Source organism: Numenius arquata, chromosome 18 (assembly GCF_964106895.1).
Source record: "Numenius arquata chromosome 18, bNumArq3.hap1.1, whole genome shotgun sequence".
NCBI lineage: Eukaryota > Metazoa > Chordata > Aves > Charadriiformes > Scolopacidae > Numenius > Numenius arquata.
The window spans coordinates 3,332,855-3,352,969 of record NC_133593.1 but is presented as its reverse complement, the minus strand read 5'-3'; the positions used below and the strand labels follow the sequence as shown (position 1 = coordinate 3,352,969).

General features: G+C 45.4%; 1 protein-coding gene across 1 annotated transcript in view; it reads right to left on the bottom strand.

Moving 5' to 3' along the window:
- The window catches only part of CASTOR2 (cytosolic arginine sensor for mTORC1 subunit 2), a 127,602-nt gene that overhangs the window by 41,861 nt on the left and 65,626 nt on the right, over window positions 1–20,115 (bottom strand). The window contains exon 2 of the mRNA XM_074160716.1: window positions 17,689–17,759. Coding sequence (XP_074016817.1) covers window positions 17,689–17,759 — 71 coding nt within the window. The remainder of the gene's footprint in view (window positions 1–17,688; window positions 17,760–20,115) is intronic.

Here is a 20,115-nt window from a genome sequence, read left to right as displayed (position 1 = left end):
TGCTCCTGCAGACCCTCGAGGGTCCCCGCTCCCCACCGCAGCACCGAGGCTGTTGTTCCAAAGCTGGTTTTTCTCATGCCTCACCCACGCTCTGGGGCACGGCACACTCTGCCAGCAGGAGCTGCGATACGGACTGTGAAAAACCACAACGGACTCAATGTCACTTCTGACACTTTGGCTGAAAAGCTCTGGGGTGCCACAAACCTACACCTGGGCTGGATGGTTTTAAGAAGGCGAAGGTCCCACAGGGCTCCGTACTGGGGCCGGTTCTCTTTAACATCTTTATCAACGATCTGGATGAGGGGATTGAGTGCACCCTCAGTAACTTCGCAGACGACACCAAGTTGGGTGGGAGTGTCGACCTGCTGGAAGGTGGAAAGGCTTTGCAGAGGGATCTGGACAGGTTGGATGGATGGGCTGAGACCAATGGGATGAGGTTCAATAAGGCAAAGTTCTGGGTCCTGCACTTTGGTCACACCAACCCCATGCAGTGCTACAGGCCTTGGGCAGAGTGGCTGGAGCTGCCCCAAGGAAAAGGACCTGGGGATGTTGGTCAACTGTGGGCTGAACATGAACCAGCAGTGTGCCCAGGTGGCCAAGAAGGCCAACAGCATCCTGGCCTGGATCAGGAACAGCGTGGCGAGTAGGACTCATGAGGTGATCGTCCCCCTGTACTGGGCACTGGTGAGGCTCCACATCAAGGGCTGTGTCCAGTTTTGGGCCTCTCACCACAAAAAAAGACATTGAGGGGCTGGAGAGGGTCCAGAGAAGGGCAACGGAGCCGGTGAGGGGTCTGGAGCACAAGTCTTGTGAGGAGAGGCTGAGGGAGCTGGGGGTGTTCAGCCTGGAGAAAAGGAGGCTGAGGGGAGACCTTCTCGCTCTCTACAACTCCCTGAAAGGAGGGTGTAGCCAGGGGGGGTCGGTCTCTTCTCCCAAGTCACAGGCAATGGGACAAGAGGAAACAGCCTCAAGTTGCACCAGGGGAGGTTCAGATTGGATATTAGGAAAAAATTTTACACTGAAAGAGTTATTAAGCCTTGGAATGGGCTGCCCTGGGAAGTGGTTGAGGCACCATCCCTGGAGGTGTTGAAAAGACGGGTTTATGTGGTGCTGGGGGACATGGTTTAGTGATGGTTTTTTGGGGGGGGGGTTGAGTTAGGTTGATGGTTGGACTAGATGATCTTGAAGGTCCCTTCCAACCTAGATGATTCTATGATTCTCTTGCAGACACCTCCCCTGCCAAAGCACAGGAGGACTAGACCTCCTTAAAGAAAAAACTGTCTTTATTTTGCAGTATTTCCTTCTAAGCTGCTCCTGAGAATGGCTTAAATAAAAAAAAATTTGAAAAGTCAGGTTGGCATAGATAATCTCACCCCAGGTTACCAAATCTAGCAGAGAATAAGGCAACGGCCCAGGGCACTTTAATGGGAAACCCTGGGCAAAGTTAACAGAAGGCTCTGCTACCAGCCCCACCTATAACAAGTTTTAAACTTTTGCTGACACAGTTCATTATCTTACAAAACAAATTGCTCCAAGTGAACTGTGACATTAGTGTGTGTGATTCTCCAGTTGCTCAGGCTATTAATGTTTAAGATGTAATTAGAAGTAAGGGTAGAAAATAGCCTTTGCAGAATATTTTTCAGACCATTAGTTGAAAGAATTTTCCACACAATTTCTCCCTGGCATTTCTGAGTACAAGGGCCTTCTCTCTATCAAGTGCTCCCCACCCCGCTAAGCGCCATGCGTTTTCGGTAGTCACGCCAGCCACCCACCCAACGTGCATCAGCGACTCCAGCTCTTATTCCACTACTTCACCAAACCGGAAAAGATCAGGTCAAATTAGACTTATATTGACAAGGAGCTGCCTTGTTTCACTTGCCTCAATGGAAAAAGGCCAAATCAATCTCACTCTCTACTCCACGAGTCCCTCCTGGTAGCCAAATTGTTAAAGAATTGAAGAAAGAAGCTGGGAGAAAAACAACAATAGATTATTGCACATCCACGCGCTGTAGAAATTATATGTGTTGTCACTATTTGACAACAGAGACACTGTCCACTTACTAACATACAGTTCATTAAGGCAGCTCTTTTCTAGATGGCAAATTTTTCACATTAAGCCTCTTTGCCTTCTGCTCACCTTGGAAATAAGTATATTCTGTGCTTGATTTAAAACCTTTCTTGCCACCTTGAACCTTCTAGCTGCAGTGGCTGCTCGGAAAAAAAGTACTTGCCAAGCACACAGGAGTCTTTCAGGTTTTTTTGCTCCCTGGACCACATTACTATTATTATTTATGCCGCAGCAGAGGCTAAGAGACCTGGTCATGGACCAGAGGCCAGCTGCCTCCAGCTTACTGGAAGGGAAAAAAAATATTAAAAAATCAGAAACATTCAAAAGCATGAAAAGCAGCAGATGAAAAGCAGTATCTAATTCTTTCCCTTTTCCCAATTTTCCACCGAGTGCTTTTTAAGCATCATCTTTCCCTTTTCAAACAGGGAAGCAGGCTGTGTCCTACGTCAGTAGCCCAGTTAATCCAAACCAACAACAAAAGTGTCCCCACCTAGAGCAACCCATCAAAAACATACCGAACTCAACCACAGGAATCTCTATAGAATAGACTATTTTCTTTCCATACTAAATTTCCCTCCAGAAACTTTTCAACTGGAGAGAATTTTTAAAGCAGTAGAGGAAGGACTGAGAACCAGTGACAAAGACAATCTGAAATATTGTGGGGTCCATCAGGGCTGCCCCGCAGCAAGGGCTCCAGCATGTGCCTTGTCTGCTGTACTAAAGAGCCCTGCTCAAAATCCAGTGTTTGGCACTGCCAACAGACCATCAGCTCCCCGTGTCACATAACCCAAGTCAGATACATCCACGTAACGAGGCTTTTATGCGAGTAAAACCTCTGCTGATGGTCTCCTCCTTCCCACTGTGAAGAGCCAGGCTCTTCTTGCCTACCCTCACTTCTTCTATGGGACGCTACATGGAGGAGTCCTGTTCTTTTGGATAGTTAAGCCACATTCAGCACACGAGTGGCTCTCTGAGCCCCGGCTTAATACGCTTAAAATTAAGCAGGTGCATCTGCATTAAAGGTGCAGCCATTGCTCCACAAAAAGGGTTGCTATTAAACCTCCTGTTTTTTAGAGTGTTTTTCTTTGGAGCTGGTGAAGTGCACACTGCAGTTCCTTTGAACTTCATGTTACGAGACACAGGTTGTACTTGTGAAAGCAAACTGGTTTCAGTTTGTGGTTTCCTTTCATCCAACTGGGAGGCAATCTGAGAAGCTGGCATGGATTGTCCTTGATTCTTGGACACATAAATACATTTCCTTGTAAAGGTACATACAAGCCACTAAAACCAGGCACATTGTGGCATGTTGGAGTATTCATCTAGGTCAAGAATTTGTTTATACAAATTCTAAAAATGAATTTGTCTGGGGGGAAAATGATCTCTTCTCTGTTTAGAGCATGAAGAGACAAGGTAAACATCCATCAGAGCAGGCACTCCTGTCTGCTGCAAACAGCAGAGAGCTTGTTCAAGAGGCTGGTTTATTTTTTGTTCACTGGTTGAAATGCCAAAACAGCCATCCACCAGGGGCTCATCCACACGACGACGCACATAAATCCTCATCCCACATCTCCAAAGACTCAATTCTAACTTTTTTTTTCTTTTTTCCCCCCTTAAAAAAACCCCAACTTAATTCACCAAACCTATAACCTGGTATCACTGAGGGTTTCAGCAGCACTCAGAGATCAGGACACAACCTGCCATCTGGCTCCCGAGGAAACCCTCCTCTGTTGGACTGCCCTCAGTTAGGGATGTTCGTGTCTGTGTGGGAGCTGCCTGTTTAATTCACCCACTAAAGAAAACCTTGGTTTGGTCCTGGACCACCGAGTCCTGGCAGGTTCTCTCACTAGACGTAGTAAAGCTTGAAAATGCAATATATTTTTCGGTTTAAAACTAGAGCTTAAGGACAAACTTCTGAAAGAGAACAGCTAAAAATGCTTTCACTTAATCCCCTTCTACACCCCTGAGTAAATATATACATATACAAATATAGGTATATAGACACATATACACACAGGCATTATACCTATATATATAAATTGGCAACTCTTAATTACACAAGTTCAGCTCAAAATGTTTCAGTAAATAAACATCTTACCCAAGCCCGGGGAAGCAGAAAAGAAAAACAATTGTGAAATAAATACCTCGCAGACACAGTTACTTCAGCAGGACTCCAGAGATTACCATTTATTTAGCACTTACAATCTGCTCAGCAAAATGCAAGACACAACCATAGAGAAACCAGGTTTTTTGGGACCCTCCAAGGGCACACCAGCCACAAGCCCAGCGCTGCCGACACCTCTGGCCCCGGACAACTCGCCTCTCGCATCTTAGGAAACTCTTCAATTTCAGGTACTCCAAAACCAACTCAAACAATAAATGCAGACTCTGACTGCAGAGATACGCTTCATTTCAACTTCAAAAATTCAATAAATGCAGAAGTAGGGAAGTCGGAACCGAAGAGAGATGGGGAAGTCTTGTAAAATAAACATGAGGATGTTTCGGTAGAACAGGGCAATGCAAATCCCAGAAAGAGCAAACCCAAAAGAAAATGGACGAAACTCATGCAAAACGAAGCTGGGGACGTGTTTACCACTTTGTGCCTAGATGGAGTGCCTAGATGAAAGCTTGGAGAGGGAATATGGAAGAAAATAAACTTTATGCTACTCTGAAGGAAGCTAACCACTGGAAATCATATCTTACTCCTAAAGTAGCTTCCTAGAGTTAGGATTTAGGATTTAAAAATTATGTGATTCACATTGATATGTATATTCAGAGAGGGAGGGGGAGGAGAGAAAGAGAGAGGGAGATACGAACCCAAATATCTTGTGATTCTTTCCTTTTGTCTTCTGGGGATGAAGTGTTTGTAGTTTAGAATTTTATTCTTCTCTATCATGAGAAAACCAACTGGATTTTTTTCTGTTTTAAAAAAAAAGTCCTATAGCTATAACATAGTTCTCAGAGATGGGATTTTAAGGGAAGATATATTGTGAAACAACTTATCAAAAGGCAGAATTTGTCTTACAAACTTTCTCACTACTTCCCTAAGTAGAACAGAACGAGAGCGAAGATCCTCTGATGGACTGTTAAGAAAATCAGCAATAAACAGTCAGTTCTTAATGGAGGAATGTTTGCAGGACAAACCAACAGGGGCCCCTTGCAAGACCTATATTATTTTACATTTTTATTAAGGCTCTGTTCATCCCCTTTCCTAAGAGTCTTGGAGAAACTGTGGATAGTTCTTTGAGAAACATCAAGTCAATGTTCAAAGATCTTTACGAACTGTTGGGAGGAGAACTGTGAATAAGCCAATAGGCATCAGCACACTGTGGTACAAACAAACAATACCCAAAACCCCGTGAAATCATCCAAGAGCAGGTTTAGAAGATGTGAAGTACGAATTCATAGAGAGCACCCACTGCTGCACGCACTGACACAGGATGCCACGGAGACTGAAAGAACGACGGGGCTTCAAAAAGGGTTTAGACAACTTTGCGGTGGATTGGTATATTGATAACACTAAATATGGCAATGTGGATTCAACCTGTAATTTAGGAATCCCTTGGTTGTTGACTGGTGGGGGACTGCAGTGGGGAAGGAAGAATACAAACTTTCTTGCTCATCTCCTACCCTTGCAGATCCTACGCAGAGGACAACCCATGGGCATTGCTCACGTAGCCACAAGCCAATCTGAGCTGACAGCCCCATTTTTTCCGAACAGATCAGCATCTCAACAGAACTGGATAAATCCAGATTAATGCAGACAATAAGTTTTCACTGTTATTATACACTGAAGTTGATGCAGTAATCTCTCTTTCATCGTATTACCCTGTCTGAGCAGGGTATCAGTCACCTAAAAGCGAATGGATATAGAGAACCCACGCCAGAAACCTTCAGAAGAGCCCTCTGGTCAGTGGTACAGGACATGCATGTAAAGGCTGCTCAATCGAAAGGCAGTGGTAAAAGCTGACTGCAGATTAGCAAGCACCTAATTAAGGTTGCAAGACTTCTAAGTAGGCATCCGATATATCAGAACTGCGATTTTGCATCCTGGTTACATAAACAGGACCTTAAAGAAAGAGCCTAAAGCTCTGCAATGATGAGGACTTGGTCAGGGAATTGTCAGAATCGTGAGGTCTGGAAAGGAATTAGAACAGGGGGTAAAAGAGTGAAAAAGGAAAAAATAATCTGTTTTCTTTTAGATTCAAGTCTTCAAGGGAAGTCTAAGAATTAAAAGAGAGGAAGGATTCGTGAACAGCCTCTCTCTGCTGCCACAGGAGGGAATTCAGAAATCATCAATTTGTACAGCCCAATGCATAAAGCTTCCATAAGCACAAATCATGAGTCGGGATCTAATTAACATAACCTGATGCTAACACCCTTTCCAAATTGAATAAATGATTTGGAAGAATAGTTGACTTGCACGTTTATTTCTATCACTGCCTGATTGTGTACTAAGTGCATGAGCCATAAAAGCAACATATGGGCAGCTCCGCAGTGTAATGGAACCCCCAAGAAGCTACAACCCTCAGCTACAGGTAAGTCTCATACCCTTTCTCGCCGCCCGCGTGTCTCTAAAAGGCAGAGCCTCAGCTGTGCAAGTCCTGTTATTCTTGCTGTGCTGATAAAACATATTTCTGGAAGGTGGTTACAGCTGAAAGACAGATTTACTGATGACACAGTCCAAAGGGATGAGAAGCGTTTTAACCACAGGGGCAGGAGAGCGGGCATGCCTTTAGCATTATGCACTGAGGATCACAAGACAGACACAGCTCTGCCAAGGGAAGCTGGAAATGCAGCTCGCTCGACTTTCTCATCTGTAAGCTGCATGCAAAATATTAGTGCCATGGTCAAATAAAACATTCTACCATTTTAGGCACATTGCCTAATTAGAGGCCATTGTTATCTGAGAACACTGTTTTTGCAGCTGTCAGGAAATTAAATAACCCAAGGGTAACTTGGAATTAAATGAAGCTGTACAAACACATAGCCCAGCTCTGAAATCCTGACTCTGACAAGTAGCTCCTCTGCTTTCCAAGGGACTAAGCATCTAACCAGGGCATGCAACCATCCATCCTTATCCATCAAGCCATAGGATAGCACGATACCGGTCCTTCCCGAGCGGCTGACGTGGTAGCCCTTTAGAGACCGGGAACTTGCAAACCCATATGTATGCACAGGCACTGCTTTCTCTCCACTTAAATAATCAGCACCTCCTGAGGAAAGACCTTCAGTACAAGTGTCCACTAAGAGAGCAATCAAGGACTGATAAAAGGAAACGCTTATACAGAAATCCCTGCTTTCGTCTCTTTTTCAATCAATTACTTCTCCTCTTGCCATCCTTGTAAGTTTAAACTTTGACAGCAATCTAAAAACGAAGCTGGTTATACTTTTACCGTGACTTTTAAAAAATTAAACAAAAAGGAGGAGCGCATTTCCAGTGAGATTGGCGCAGTCATGCGAAACGCACAAAAATATCCATTTAGAAAATACGCTTATGGTGGCCTCCGTTCCTAGCTTCCTACGTGTGATCTCTGCTGTGAGAAACAAAAAACTCAGACTAATAGCACTAGTCGGAGTCTAAGAGCGAGGAAGCAAGTTCTTGCCAGGCCAGACACTGATTTAGCAACAAATGGCATTGCACAAGAAAGTCAAGTCGTAATGTAGTTGTTAAAATGCGATAGCGCACTTCCCACCTGGCTGCGAGCGCAGGGGGGGAAGTGACTCACTACAGACTGTGGGGAGGATCACTAGAAAACTCTGCTTTTACAGCAGTGTCTTAGAACAGATACTCAAGTCTTTGAAACACAGCGCTAAATAAAGTCCGGTTTTGAAGCAGACGGTGATTTGGGCTTGTAGTTAAGGCAAAACTTGGTCCGTCCCACAAAGTGTGTATGTGACTCGAAACAAGCCATTTCGGTCTCCTTTTTATCAGTTGCCTCATATGTGGGAGAAAAAAAAAATTAATTCTTACCTCACAGGGGTATCATAAGACAGGAAGTATGAATACACTCCAAAAACAAAGCATCATTATTGTGTTTGGCTAAAAATGTGGAACACGGTAAGGTAGATTCCAAAAATAATCACGATTCCCACTCTCACTGGAGAACCGGGTTAGGAAGACAAATCCAGGTTAGGCTCCAGTCTGCTCGCAGGAAATCAGGCTGCTCTCTTCCTACCCCTTCACGGGATAACGCGCCACTAATAATGAGCAAACCTGGAAAAATCAAAACCAGAACCAAGCTCCCAAAGCTAGTGTTTGCTCATGAGAAGGAAGAAGGGAGCAGAAATTGGCCTTTTTTTGTTTTGTTTTGTTTTGAGTGATAAGCCACAAAGATCAAAAGTTTGGCTCCAGACGTGTTCGGAGCATGGATGTGGGTGTATCCGTCCTTCTGCACAGGATCACCTCCCAAGTGCCCTGACTTTGATGCCCTCTCTGTGCCAGGATCAAGAGCTGGGTCCTTCCCAACCTGTTGACCACGGCTTTTTGCTCCCAGCCATCGCTCAGGGGCAGCCTCTCCTCACCCACGAGCGAACGGGCTCCGCAGTCCCAAAGAACCGAGGCCTTTCTCTCTGATAATCAGGGGACAGGAACTGCAGAAGTCAGCAGATTTCCCACTTCCTGACAAAAACTTTCCCTGTGTTTCAAAAACTCTTGGCAAAGGCTTCGCTCGCAGAGTGTGCAAGCCGGGAGGTGGAAGGACCCAGCCCAGGCAGCTGAAGGCAACGCCGCCGGCTCCAGTTACTGCCGGCCAGGGGACGCAGACTGTGTGTTTCACTGAATAATGAAAAAACCCCAGAAATAAAAGAAGATCAAAAAAGAAACCCATGCAGTTGGACTCACATTTCCAATTCCTTCTGTATTTTCAAATAAAATAAAACAGGAATCTTTTTCTTTTTTTTTTTTTTTTTGGAAATCGTATTTCAGACAGTATTTCACTGCACTGACAGAGCAGAGCAAATAATTACCTTTCAAACAACACTTGAAGATGGAGCCACTAAATTCCTAACCGTTGTATGACTGTAACCTTGAGGTTGTGAGACTTAATCCTGTGCAAGATTAAATACTAAGATACGAGATTTTAAAAAGATTACGCAACTTTTTTCATAAAAGGGTATTTTTTTCCCCACCATAATCTCCAATCCGTTCCTCTGTAGAGATGATTTATTCAGTGGGTCTGCAAGTGTACCCATTGTAACAGTGAATCCTGTGGGACAGAAGCTACCTCAATTATTATTTATCACGGCCCTCGCCTGTTACATTATCAAAGCATTTCCACATGTTTATTAATTAATCTTTATAAGGCCTGTTACGAGGTGATTTAATAGGATTATCCCTATTTTTCAGACGAGGAAACTGAGACACAATGAGAGACTTGTCCAAGGGCAAACAGAAAAGCCTGCAGCAGACCTGGGAACTGCATCCCGCTGCTGACTCCACGTCCCTTCACCCTGCTCACTCCAGAAAGGCTCGTTTGCCCAACAGCAGCCCTGCCACAAACCCCAAAGAGGCTTTCTGTGACTCTCAGGCCAAAACTCTGAAGATGATGGTTGGCCAGTGTGTCACCATCAGCTCAATACTCCACACAAAGGAAAGAACATCCCCTCTTTGTTTTAACCGCACAAGAATTAGCTCAAAGCGTCAAGCCTCCCCTCGTTCCCCTCAGAAGAGAACTATTAGGCATCATTCTGCATTTCCAGATTTAGACCCAAGGAATTAAACTGATTCTGGTAAACCCCAAACAGCTAGACCCATTGCACTGGGATTGTGAGAGCTACCCTTGATCCACCCTTAGCTCTGGAGACTTCTTACCAAGGCTGGCAGAAAGCTGAAAAGAACTGATCAGTAGAAAACAAATTTGGTGAAGTGTTAGGGCAGAAAGCCTCCCCACCTCCTCTACCTCTGTCTAGGTACAGACAGGACTTTAAATTTGGCTTTCCCTCCTCACTTGACCAGGAGGATCCTCCGAGCCTGCCAGGGACAGGAATTTCCTCACCTTGACGAATGACTGCTGACCCTCGGGAAACCTGAGGCATGGGGGCCTCCATCTCCTGCACCGAAGAGAAAATCCAGCACATCTGCTCAGAGACCAACCCTAGGGAGTGCTGTGTGCTGGCAATTTGCAAGGGATTACCATAAATGAAATGTTTTCTCTGTTTGCAGGGTGATGACAGACTGTTTTTTTGGAAAGTTACTGTAGTCTCATCATTTCTAGACTGAGGTCACAGCATTTACGAGATGCCAAGGTGGAGGAAATCTACGTCCTCATCAGGTCACGAACTTGAAAAAATATGGCTTGAAACTTAAAAGCAGCAAAGTTTGGGAAGTGAGAGCTGAATGCTTTCAACCTTGGGAAAAGGGGTTCATTCCTCTGCTGTCACTGATCCCTCAGCTCTCCCCGTGCTTCAGTTCCCGACCTGTGCCAGGGGGTAACAGCACTTCCTCATCTCTCACAGGGTGCTCCATAAAAAATTCACTTAAAAAGCAGGGAACGATCACAAATTACAGTCCTACCAGCACTTAAAATATACAAATGCTTCAAGAAGTCTTACAGAGTATATTCAGCCTTGTCCCTTCCTCACCATGGGGTGCACCGTTTGCCACCCTGGCAGACTGGGTAGCTCCAGATACAGGCAAACAGTGAAAGACACCAAATCCCCCTAAGTCCTGCCTGAAAAAAAACCCCAAAACAAACCCAAACCTATCAGTGGAACAGCAGGCAGAGGGTCAAATGCCGTCTGGTGAAACAAATAAGCAGGGCTGCTGCTCCTTCTCTGTTGAGCTGCATCTTGCTTTCAGAGACCGACCGAAAATTTCAAGTGAATCATTCCATCCTTTCAGCCAGAAAAGCTTTTTTAGGTCCTACATTTATGACAGCGGGTTGATAAGAGTGAGCCATGGTATCTATCTGCTCATCTATCTCAGACTTTGGAAAGTGCTAGGAAGCAGCCAAGACGTAATAAATTTAAAGAAGGAAATCATGGCCAGTCAAGTGGTTCAGGAAGAGATGTCTGGGCTTTCTCACCACAGGCTGCGAAACAAAAATAGATATCGATACACACCCATCTGCTGGAGGAAACAGTGAAAAATATGTATTATTTATGCAGTATTTCTTTAAATAGGAGCAAGCAGAGAAACTGGACCAAAAGACTTTATGTGGCAGGTTACAAACATAAGAAATAATATGCGCTACCAAGATTTGCAAACCCACTCACATATGAGCTCTGAGGAGAAGCTAAAGTGCTCCTTTCCCCAGGTGACACAAACCAGACCTTGGAATAGTACACATTTTTCATCCTTCCTTCCCTTCCCCCAAAAGCTTTAACTACCAAACCCTACTGCCTCTCGGGAGAGGGCAGAAATCCCATGTAATCACAGCCCCCCAACACGTTTATTGATCTATATCAGCATATATGCATTGCAGGAAAAACCTTCCCAGCCAAGCACATCTTTCTAATTATCCACTAGTCAAATCCCCACGTTTTTAATTTGAATTTAGGTCATTAATACCACATTACTTAAAAAAACCCTGAAAACCACAGACACAGCCCAGTCTGCCCAATACGGAGATCCAAAAGAGAGCGATTGTGCACGTGTTTAATAGAGAAAAACATCTTCTGCCTAGCAACCAGCAGGCTCTCCTGGCGGTCCAGGGGAAGGAATTCAGCGCTATAAATGTCAGCAAGCAAATTAAGCTACCGTGCCTGAGATACAAAGGCCTAGTCACCGGGCAATAAAAAATTAAAGGAGAAATAGTTGTAGAAAAAATATTAAAAAAAAAAAACCACCACCCCAGATGCATCTATTAGCTTGCTTCCCTCTGTATCTTTAAATAAAGTTACAGATTGTTCCCAGCTAGATGGGTTCTGCGCTTGCACTTATTTATAAGCTGATTTCTTGCCCATTTTATATACAGGATGAGAGAGAGGACACTGAAAGCAATTTACCATTTTGATGTTATTGTAAAAGGGACTCAATGTGGTACTAAAGCAGATGATGGTCCCGAATCCAAGGTCAGATAGGGAACAGGTTGTCTGAGGATGATGGTTATCAAAAAAAGCACTGCCAGCAGGAGGGCTTTTTTTCTTTTTATCCTTTCTTTTTATTAGAATGAGGTCAACATTTCATGAATTCTGAAAAAATCTCTCTGCCACCCTAACTAGTTGAGATTTTTCAAATAGTTCCATTATTCTTAATGTACTGGGCAATTTATGGTGAGGTATGAACTGAGATTAGGAGCCTCCTCATTCTGGAAACTCTGTAAATGCATGGATTTCTGGCCTTAGAGAAGACACTGGCTGTATCAGGCAGCTAAAGAAGGTTAAAGGAAGGACTGTCACCTCCGTCCTGCAGCTGAACCTCACTGTGGGGAGACTGAGAGTCTTGCTCTACGTTCACACAGGGCATCTGCACCAAAGGAAGAGATGTTTCCCACCACTGCTTCAGAACTGAATTGCCTTTCCCCTCTGGTTCAAATCCAGAAGAGGTCAGCCAGGACCTAAGGTCTGCTGACTGCACTGACCTACATGAAACGGGTTTGCCAGTTCTAGCAGAAAGAAGACCAGACTACATGAAGGTGGTGTGTTCTCCCTTCTCATCCCCAATTCCCCTGTAACTGGAATATGCACATTTACCGACTTGGAAATCCCAAGGATTCACTGCTCCCTTGAGTCCAGCATTTGATTTCTTTTCCCCTTCTCTGGTACCTTTAAGTTCACTGCCTACAGAGAAAGGCTGCAACGCAACCAACCACGTGCCAAGGCTGGGAAGGCAGCGATCTCACCTCAAAAATGGTAGCAACATGTTGCTTTACAATTTTCCACCTTCCAGACAACTTTGCCCAGGTGACAGACTGTCACAGACCCCATTTATGCAGACGCTCATGGAGCAGCTCAACAGCCGCCAAAGTCACAGAGGAGACTAGGTCAGGCCAGCAGCAGGCTAGGGGTTGTTCCCCCAACAGAGAAAGAAGCCTTCCAACTCCACTGACTGCCCTGCAAGAGGTCTCAAAAAGGGAGACTCCTCTTTCCATCATAAATAGGGCAGAAACTCAAAAAGCAGAACTTGGTGGGTTCTAGGTGCAAAGAGACTGCCTTGCCATAGCAATGACAGTACAAAGGAGCTCCTTTTCCCGTAGCACAGAGCCCGGTCCCAGCGGTGGTGATTCTGGGAAGGTTCTTGTCAAACACCAGCTTTGTTTCAAGTGGATGCAAGAGATACTGAAACAAAGAAATAGCTGAGGGTAAACTCTAGCCATCTCTCACCTCTGTGCAATTGGACCAACTTATATAGATGACACTGGATGGGCTCTTCCTTCATTAGGTTTGTAGAGAATGAAGGCGGTTGAGGGAGAGCGTTTGTTCTTCATTTCACACTGTGTTGTGCAATTAGAGAAGTGCTGTAAAATGGGGGGCTAGATGGACAGTGCTGCATTGAAAGCCACCCGAGCAGAAACCGAGTAGTGGACTTCCAAGAGAAAAAAGGATGAATAAACAAAGCAGCTGGATAAACCAGGAACAGAAAAGGGACAATCAAAACAAACACCCCAAATTCTCCTTTACCTCCAATAAAAGATTCTCTGGACATATGGTACAGACCCTGCGATGTGACAGGCGTTGGGAGTGCCACTGGAGGAATGTTGCTACCCCATGTTTCTCCTAACTCCATTATTTCATTCAGATGGCATCTCCAGCACCGGAATGCAATGTCAGCAGCTGCTTCCTGGTGCACATACAGGGGGTTCCATAGGGAATGGCCATCTCCAGGTGTGCTGATGTGTGCTTTCCTTTCAATCTGTGAAAGGTAAAACCTCTGATGAATGGAGACTACTAGGACCAGTGAGACCACAGGCTGAAAGCTCTGCTGGTGCTGCTGCCCAGGGACGGAGGGACTCTGTCCCTGCTGCCCTTCCAAAAACAGACAGGCTACCCAGAGAGCAGAGGGGCTGTGATGTATCTGCACCACACACAGGCAGCTCCTGCTTTCAGCCAAACCTTGGGGAAAAAAACAACCTGAACTCAAACAAATATTCCTATATTTCAGGGAGCAGCAGCCACTCGACTTTTCTGCCATGTGCTGGCTGCCCAGCAGGTGATAAACGCAGGGATTTTACGTGGCTGTCCAAGCACCCCAGTAGCTGAGACACTTGTCTTCACGCAGGAGGGCCCATGGCCAAGCTCCTTCTGCTAATTCATCTCAGTATCAGCCAGGAAAAGAGCTTTCTGTGCACTGTCCCCCTGTGTTATTTGCTGAATAAAATTCTCCCTCATTAACAGGCCAAAGCCCAAGAAACGGCCACTGGAACAAACAAGGTTCTGTGCAGATATAATCCCCACCTCACCGCCGGGGAATTAAAGCAAAGAATTAGGCTGTAGCCGTTCCCTTCCAGCACGATGAATGCTTAAGCAGGTTACGGCTTTGCACTGCAGACGTTTGCTGGAGAGAAGAAATAATGACTTCTTTACCAGCCCGACACACTTGCTGCTCTCAGGGAAACGAGCCTGAGGATTATTTTTTGACAAAACAGTTAAGAATGATTACTGCATGTCAGTGTGTTTGAAGTGTTAACCTCAAGGATTGCTGGAAGTGCCAGCACTTCTCCAGCTCATTCTTTTTCCCCTCAGTGCTGTTTGTGATACGCAGGGGAAGGGGCCTGGCTAACTTGAGATGCCAGCTAACAGGGCAACCCCCTCACTGCTGCTACAGCAAAAATTCACATAGCTGCCTGAGAATGAAAGGTCCTAATTTTCCACAGAGAAAAGCCTGCCTTTCAGAGACTTACATCTAGTTTGTTAAGCACTGGCAGAACAAAAGTTACCTGGAGAGGAAAAAAAAAAAAGTCACTTCTGGCTGGTGGACGTGCTACCTGAACCGCTCATCAAAGATGGAAATCCTTGAGCTGAATCTGGCTATTCAGGTCAAGAAGCAGCTGATCCACTTGAGGCAGACGTGACTGGTGATGTTTTGCAAGAAGGTGGGATGCTGCAGTTCATAGAGATGTTGATCCTGTTCCAGTGCACGGGCTGACTATAACCTATACAGGGGCCAAATGAGATTCCTCCTCCTGAGACACTTAGAGCCAGCCTGTGAGGGGAAGCACGGAGTGAAGCAGAGCCCTTTCACTGTTACAAGGCACCCTAGATGATAGACCCTGAGTTCCTCCAGACCATGAAAACTTACGGCATATGGAAATGAGGAACAGGGATGGAGCAACAGTGGAGACTGTGGTCAGGAGACTGTGCTAACCCTGAGAGGAAGCTTTGGATGTGGTGGTGGCAATCCAGAAAGAAGAGCATGGGCTGGACACACACCCAAAGGCATGGTTAGGAGAGTGAGCAGGACGCAGAAGTCTTGCCAGCAGATCATCACTTACTAGCAAAGAGCAAAGAAAAGGTGATGAAGCTGCCAGCTCTGTGACACTACTACCCCTGCTGGGTTTCACGCCTGGCTTCCATGCCATGTGGTAGTAGAGGATGCCCTTAGCATGCTCCTTCCTTCCTTCCTTCCTCTGCATTGCCTGGAAGGTGATCTCTTCTCCTGCAAAGCTCTGCTTTAACACCCTGGTGTATTTGAAAAAAAGGGATGTTATATGCTGCCAAAACCATAGCCCCACAGAAGCTACATGGGTACTGTAACTATCAGCAGTAAATCCATGTGCATGTGAGAGCCAAGGTAACAAAGTCAAAAGGGTCCAAGGAGAGAGGACTGATGCTTTGAAGTGCAGCCCCACTGTCTGGTTCACAGAGATAACCTGGACACACAGCTCCTCGAGGACGCTGCTCTGGCTAGAGCTGGGATCTGCTCCAAGTACAACCAGTGGTGCACACAGTGCAACACAACCCCCCACCACGATGAGCGAAACCACTGCTTGAGCCTACCTTTGTTTCAAGCTGGAATAATTTTCAGGGAGATAAATAGCAGCGCGGCTGCTAGAGGCTCTATGGGGTGGTTGCAACCCAGACTTGCTGCCAGTGATTGAATTGAGGAATCTGCCCTGTGCCAACCGGGCAGAGAAATGAGTGCCATGGATATCGCAGGCACAGATGTGATGCTGGAGATGAGCATGGCCCTCGCGTGGCACATCTGCAGGGACAGCACGGTTCGGTGACACAGACTCCCTCCTCAGAACGGGAATCTCCAGGTTGATTGCTCAGCCACGTGCTGTGTCCCTTGGAATAAAACCTTTTCTCCTCTTTTGGTGACTTCTGTCTTAAAATGAAGCTCTTAGAGGGAGGCTTTGCATCCTACTGTTATGGCGAAACCAATTTTGGATCGATTTCCCCCAGCTACCACCAATAATAAAAAAGCTGATACTACCAATAGTAGTAAGAAAAAGTTCATCCAGATACCCCTTGAAAAAAAATGCAAGAAGGGACATTCTGGCAGCAGAATTGTATGTCACCTCCTCTTTTGGGAGCAAAACCAGAACACGTGACATATGCTTTCAATCAAACCCCACCACTCCCACATCACAGCCACCTATTCTCAACCTAGTGATTATTTTATGAAAATGTCTAGCCACCATTGTAGTGTTCTAAAATGTAATAATTTATTCTATTCTAAGTTTATGAGTACTTCTGAAACTGAAAGGGGAATAATTCAGCAATGCTACTGATTATAAAACTTTGCACTAAATAAAGATGATATAGTCTCTAATTTTCTCCTTAGGGTTTGGATATTACAAAACTATTGAATATTACAGTGTCATAAGAAGCTACCCGACAGTTAATTCCTATTCAGGAATGAAATCCTCTTTTTTCATGTTTTAATGAATTTTCTCCAAACTGGTAAAATGTGTAGGCTATTAATTCCAACCACAGAAAGCAGGGATTGAACAAAAATAATAATAGCTGCACAACACTTCCTCATTCCATCACCTCAATAACACGGTTACAAACAAAACCTCCCCACATGATAAATGTTATTACAAACTATTTCCATCCACAAAGCCAAAACCGTTCTCTCCATCAGCGCTCGCCCAATGCCAAGCATCTGCAGCTCCCAAGCACATGCCAACCACCTTCTCTGACACACAGCCAGCTCCATCTTTGACATGGGCAGACAGAGACCTTCGGTCACCACGGGCAAAGACGGCACATTTATTAGGGAGAGAGCAAGGTGTAAGAAAGGGGGATAAATCACAGCTTTCAGTCGTGAGCTAAAGGAGCTGATTCGCATCTCCACAGCATTGTGAGGGTTGTGGGGATGACACAAACTACTCACCTCCATGGGCTCCTTTTAAAGAGAGAGGTTGGATAAACAAGCTGGAAATGCAAGATGTGATGCGCTTGTGGAGGTTTGGGGACAAAGCCCAGCTCATTTTAATACGATAATATGCAGACAGTTTTGCTTTTCCAAATACGCTTAAGCTGCTCTTTAAGACTTGCGTGTGCTCTTCTCCCGGCATTAAAATATATACATATTCCATGTGTGAAATGCCTTGTACAGCACAGCAGCAGAGACAGTGTGCTTAAGTGATCAAAGCACCTTTCATAGCTGCACTACTAACGCTGACAAACAGACCTGTTTTACAAACGCTTTGCTTATAATCTCAGTGAGAGATGACATGTTTTCCTCCTCCACCTCCAGGCTGGATACCGAAGAGGCACACGCCAACACTTACCTAGGAAGCCCTCTTCATCCACAATGATGGTGTAGTCCTCTGGGGTTTCCGTGAGGCTGAAGAACTTGCACCTGGGAAAGGGAAACAGGAGAACATGGTTAACCACTGGACTGAGCAAAGCCTGGTCCTCTACCTAAAACGGAGGTCCTTTCCCACCCAAGCTGTGCCGGAGGAAAGAGTCATGGTCTGGTGTTTATGGACAGGCCCCAGGCATTAACAGACCTGGATCTTATTCCTGGCTCAGCCACTCACACTGTGCGACCCACATTCCCTGCTGCCTGCCTATGCACAACAGAGCTGGTAAAACACTTATTATTTTTATGACTTAGTTCTTAGTTACTTTTCTTAATTACCATATCCCTTAAGGCTTCCCATGACAGCCCAGGACCTGCTGTATTGCACTGACACGGAGCACAAGGCTTTGCTCAGCAACTTATCACTCCAACGCCCTCCAAAAGCCTTCCCATGGTTCACACACGCACCCCTCTTCCCTATTTGCCCACTCAAGTTTCTTGCCTTGTCAAGGTTTGACATTTAATCTATCTACCAAGCCCCAGTATCTCTTCTTGCTGCTTCAGAGGCTTTTCCCACCAGCAGAGAGCATCCCAATCTTCCCTGCTAGTCCTTGCCTCTTCCCTCAGTAGATGCCTCCCTTCCCTGGGGAGCTCCAGGTGAAGAGTGGCATCCATCAAGCACGTGAGCACAAGGTCAAGCTCCCCCCTCTCAATCTCCTGTTGCCGCTGTTCTGCTCCGTGCTCATCTTTTGACACCGCAGGCCATGAGCAGCACAGCCTCTCCATCTCATTCAGCACCGAGCACAATGTCACCTCTAACACGAGACACAAAACAAATGTGACATGGGATTCTTCCACTGTAGACACACAAACAAAAAAAGCCTCAGCCTTAAGGTTTAACACCACATATAGTTGAAAAGTTGTTTTTTTTTTTTCTCTGACACACCAACATACATAACATCTACTAAAAAAAACCAAACCAAAAAAACCTTTTTCCATCTTCTATCCAGTTGGTCCCCAGCAACAGCAGGAAGGTTTGCACAATATTTGGCAAGCTCACGTTCACCTTCAGCAGAGCACGCCCTTGTCAAGAGCTGGCCAACCCCCCCCAACCCACGCAGGGCTCCTGGCCCCTCCAGGAACATGCCAGAGCACACGGACTGGGGTTGCTGCCCAAGCCACATGAGAAATTTTTCCCTCTAGGAAGCCAAACTGGGTGCAAGAGGAAGAGCCTGTGTCTGTAAGGACCACAAAGCAGGATTTTGCAGTTACGCTGCAATTCTATCAGATTTATCTGAGGCAACCTACAGAAAATATTTTCCATACTGGAAAAAGAAAAATTATTCTTAAGACACCCAAATTTCACAGCGTATTCACAGTATAATTTCCACATGGAGCATAGTCCAGCAGGACTCAGCAACCAGGGACTACCAGGGCTTCTTAGCACTGCTGAGCATCTGTGTCCCAAACTCTCCAGGACTTCTGACAGCTGGGAACTCCACACTGGTGGCTCAAGACACCGAAAAATGGAAGCATTCACTTGATTAGAGAATCAGACTTAAAAACTGGCTTGAGGGTTCTTTTGACTGGCTGAAAAGAACAGAGATTGCAGCTATCCCTTCCAAAAAAACAACAGGGAGAAAAAGGAGATGGCTGCTGCCCTGCCCCTCACCCCATCAGAAAACCGAGAAGAAACAACGTGCAGCTCTGTTAGAGATCTGCCATGTAACCACCAGGATTTCATGTACATGGAAAGTATTAGACAACCTGCCTTTAGAGACTCGTCCTGTTTTCCTGGAAGCGTCCGTCACAACAATCAAGTATGACACTCTCTCTCCTAGCACAGACGTATCACCATGAAATACAGAAGTGGCCCCACCACAACAGAAACCACAACTTAATTATTTTGTGTCACTGGTAATAGCTACTGTGACAGCCACATTTACTAACTCAACTCTCTCCAGGAATAGTGCCAAAAGAAGCAGAAAACAGTAGCAGCCCAAATTGTTTAGTCCATTTCGTAACCGCACAAGGATGCTACCTGAGCAGGGGGTGACCCAAGTGATTCAAAAAGGACTTCTGGGATCCTGCTCCAGGCGGCTCCCGGGAGATACAAGTATTTACTATTTAGTGGATGAATTCCCTGGAGAAGTCACTGAAATAAAATTCTTTGCTACTTATAGCCCACGGAGCCACATGCACGCTGAGTAGGGAGAAGCTAGTTGTCTTATAGGAGGAAACATTAATATTAAAAAAAAATACAAACCTTTCCTGATCTGTGATGGAATTTATGAAGAAATTTTGTTCCAGAGCAGTAATACAAGTCTGTGTGCAGACATTGACCCCAGCAGAAAAAGCATGATTGTGACAGATGCCATTTTCTTAGCACACACCTAGAAGTGATGAAATTCAA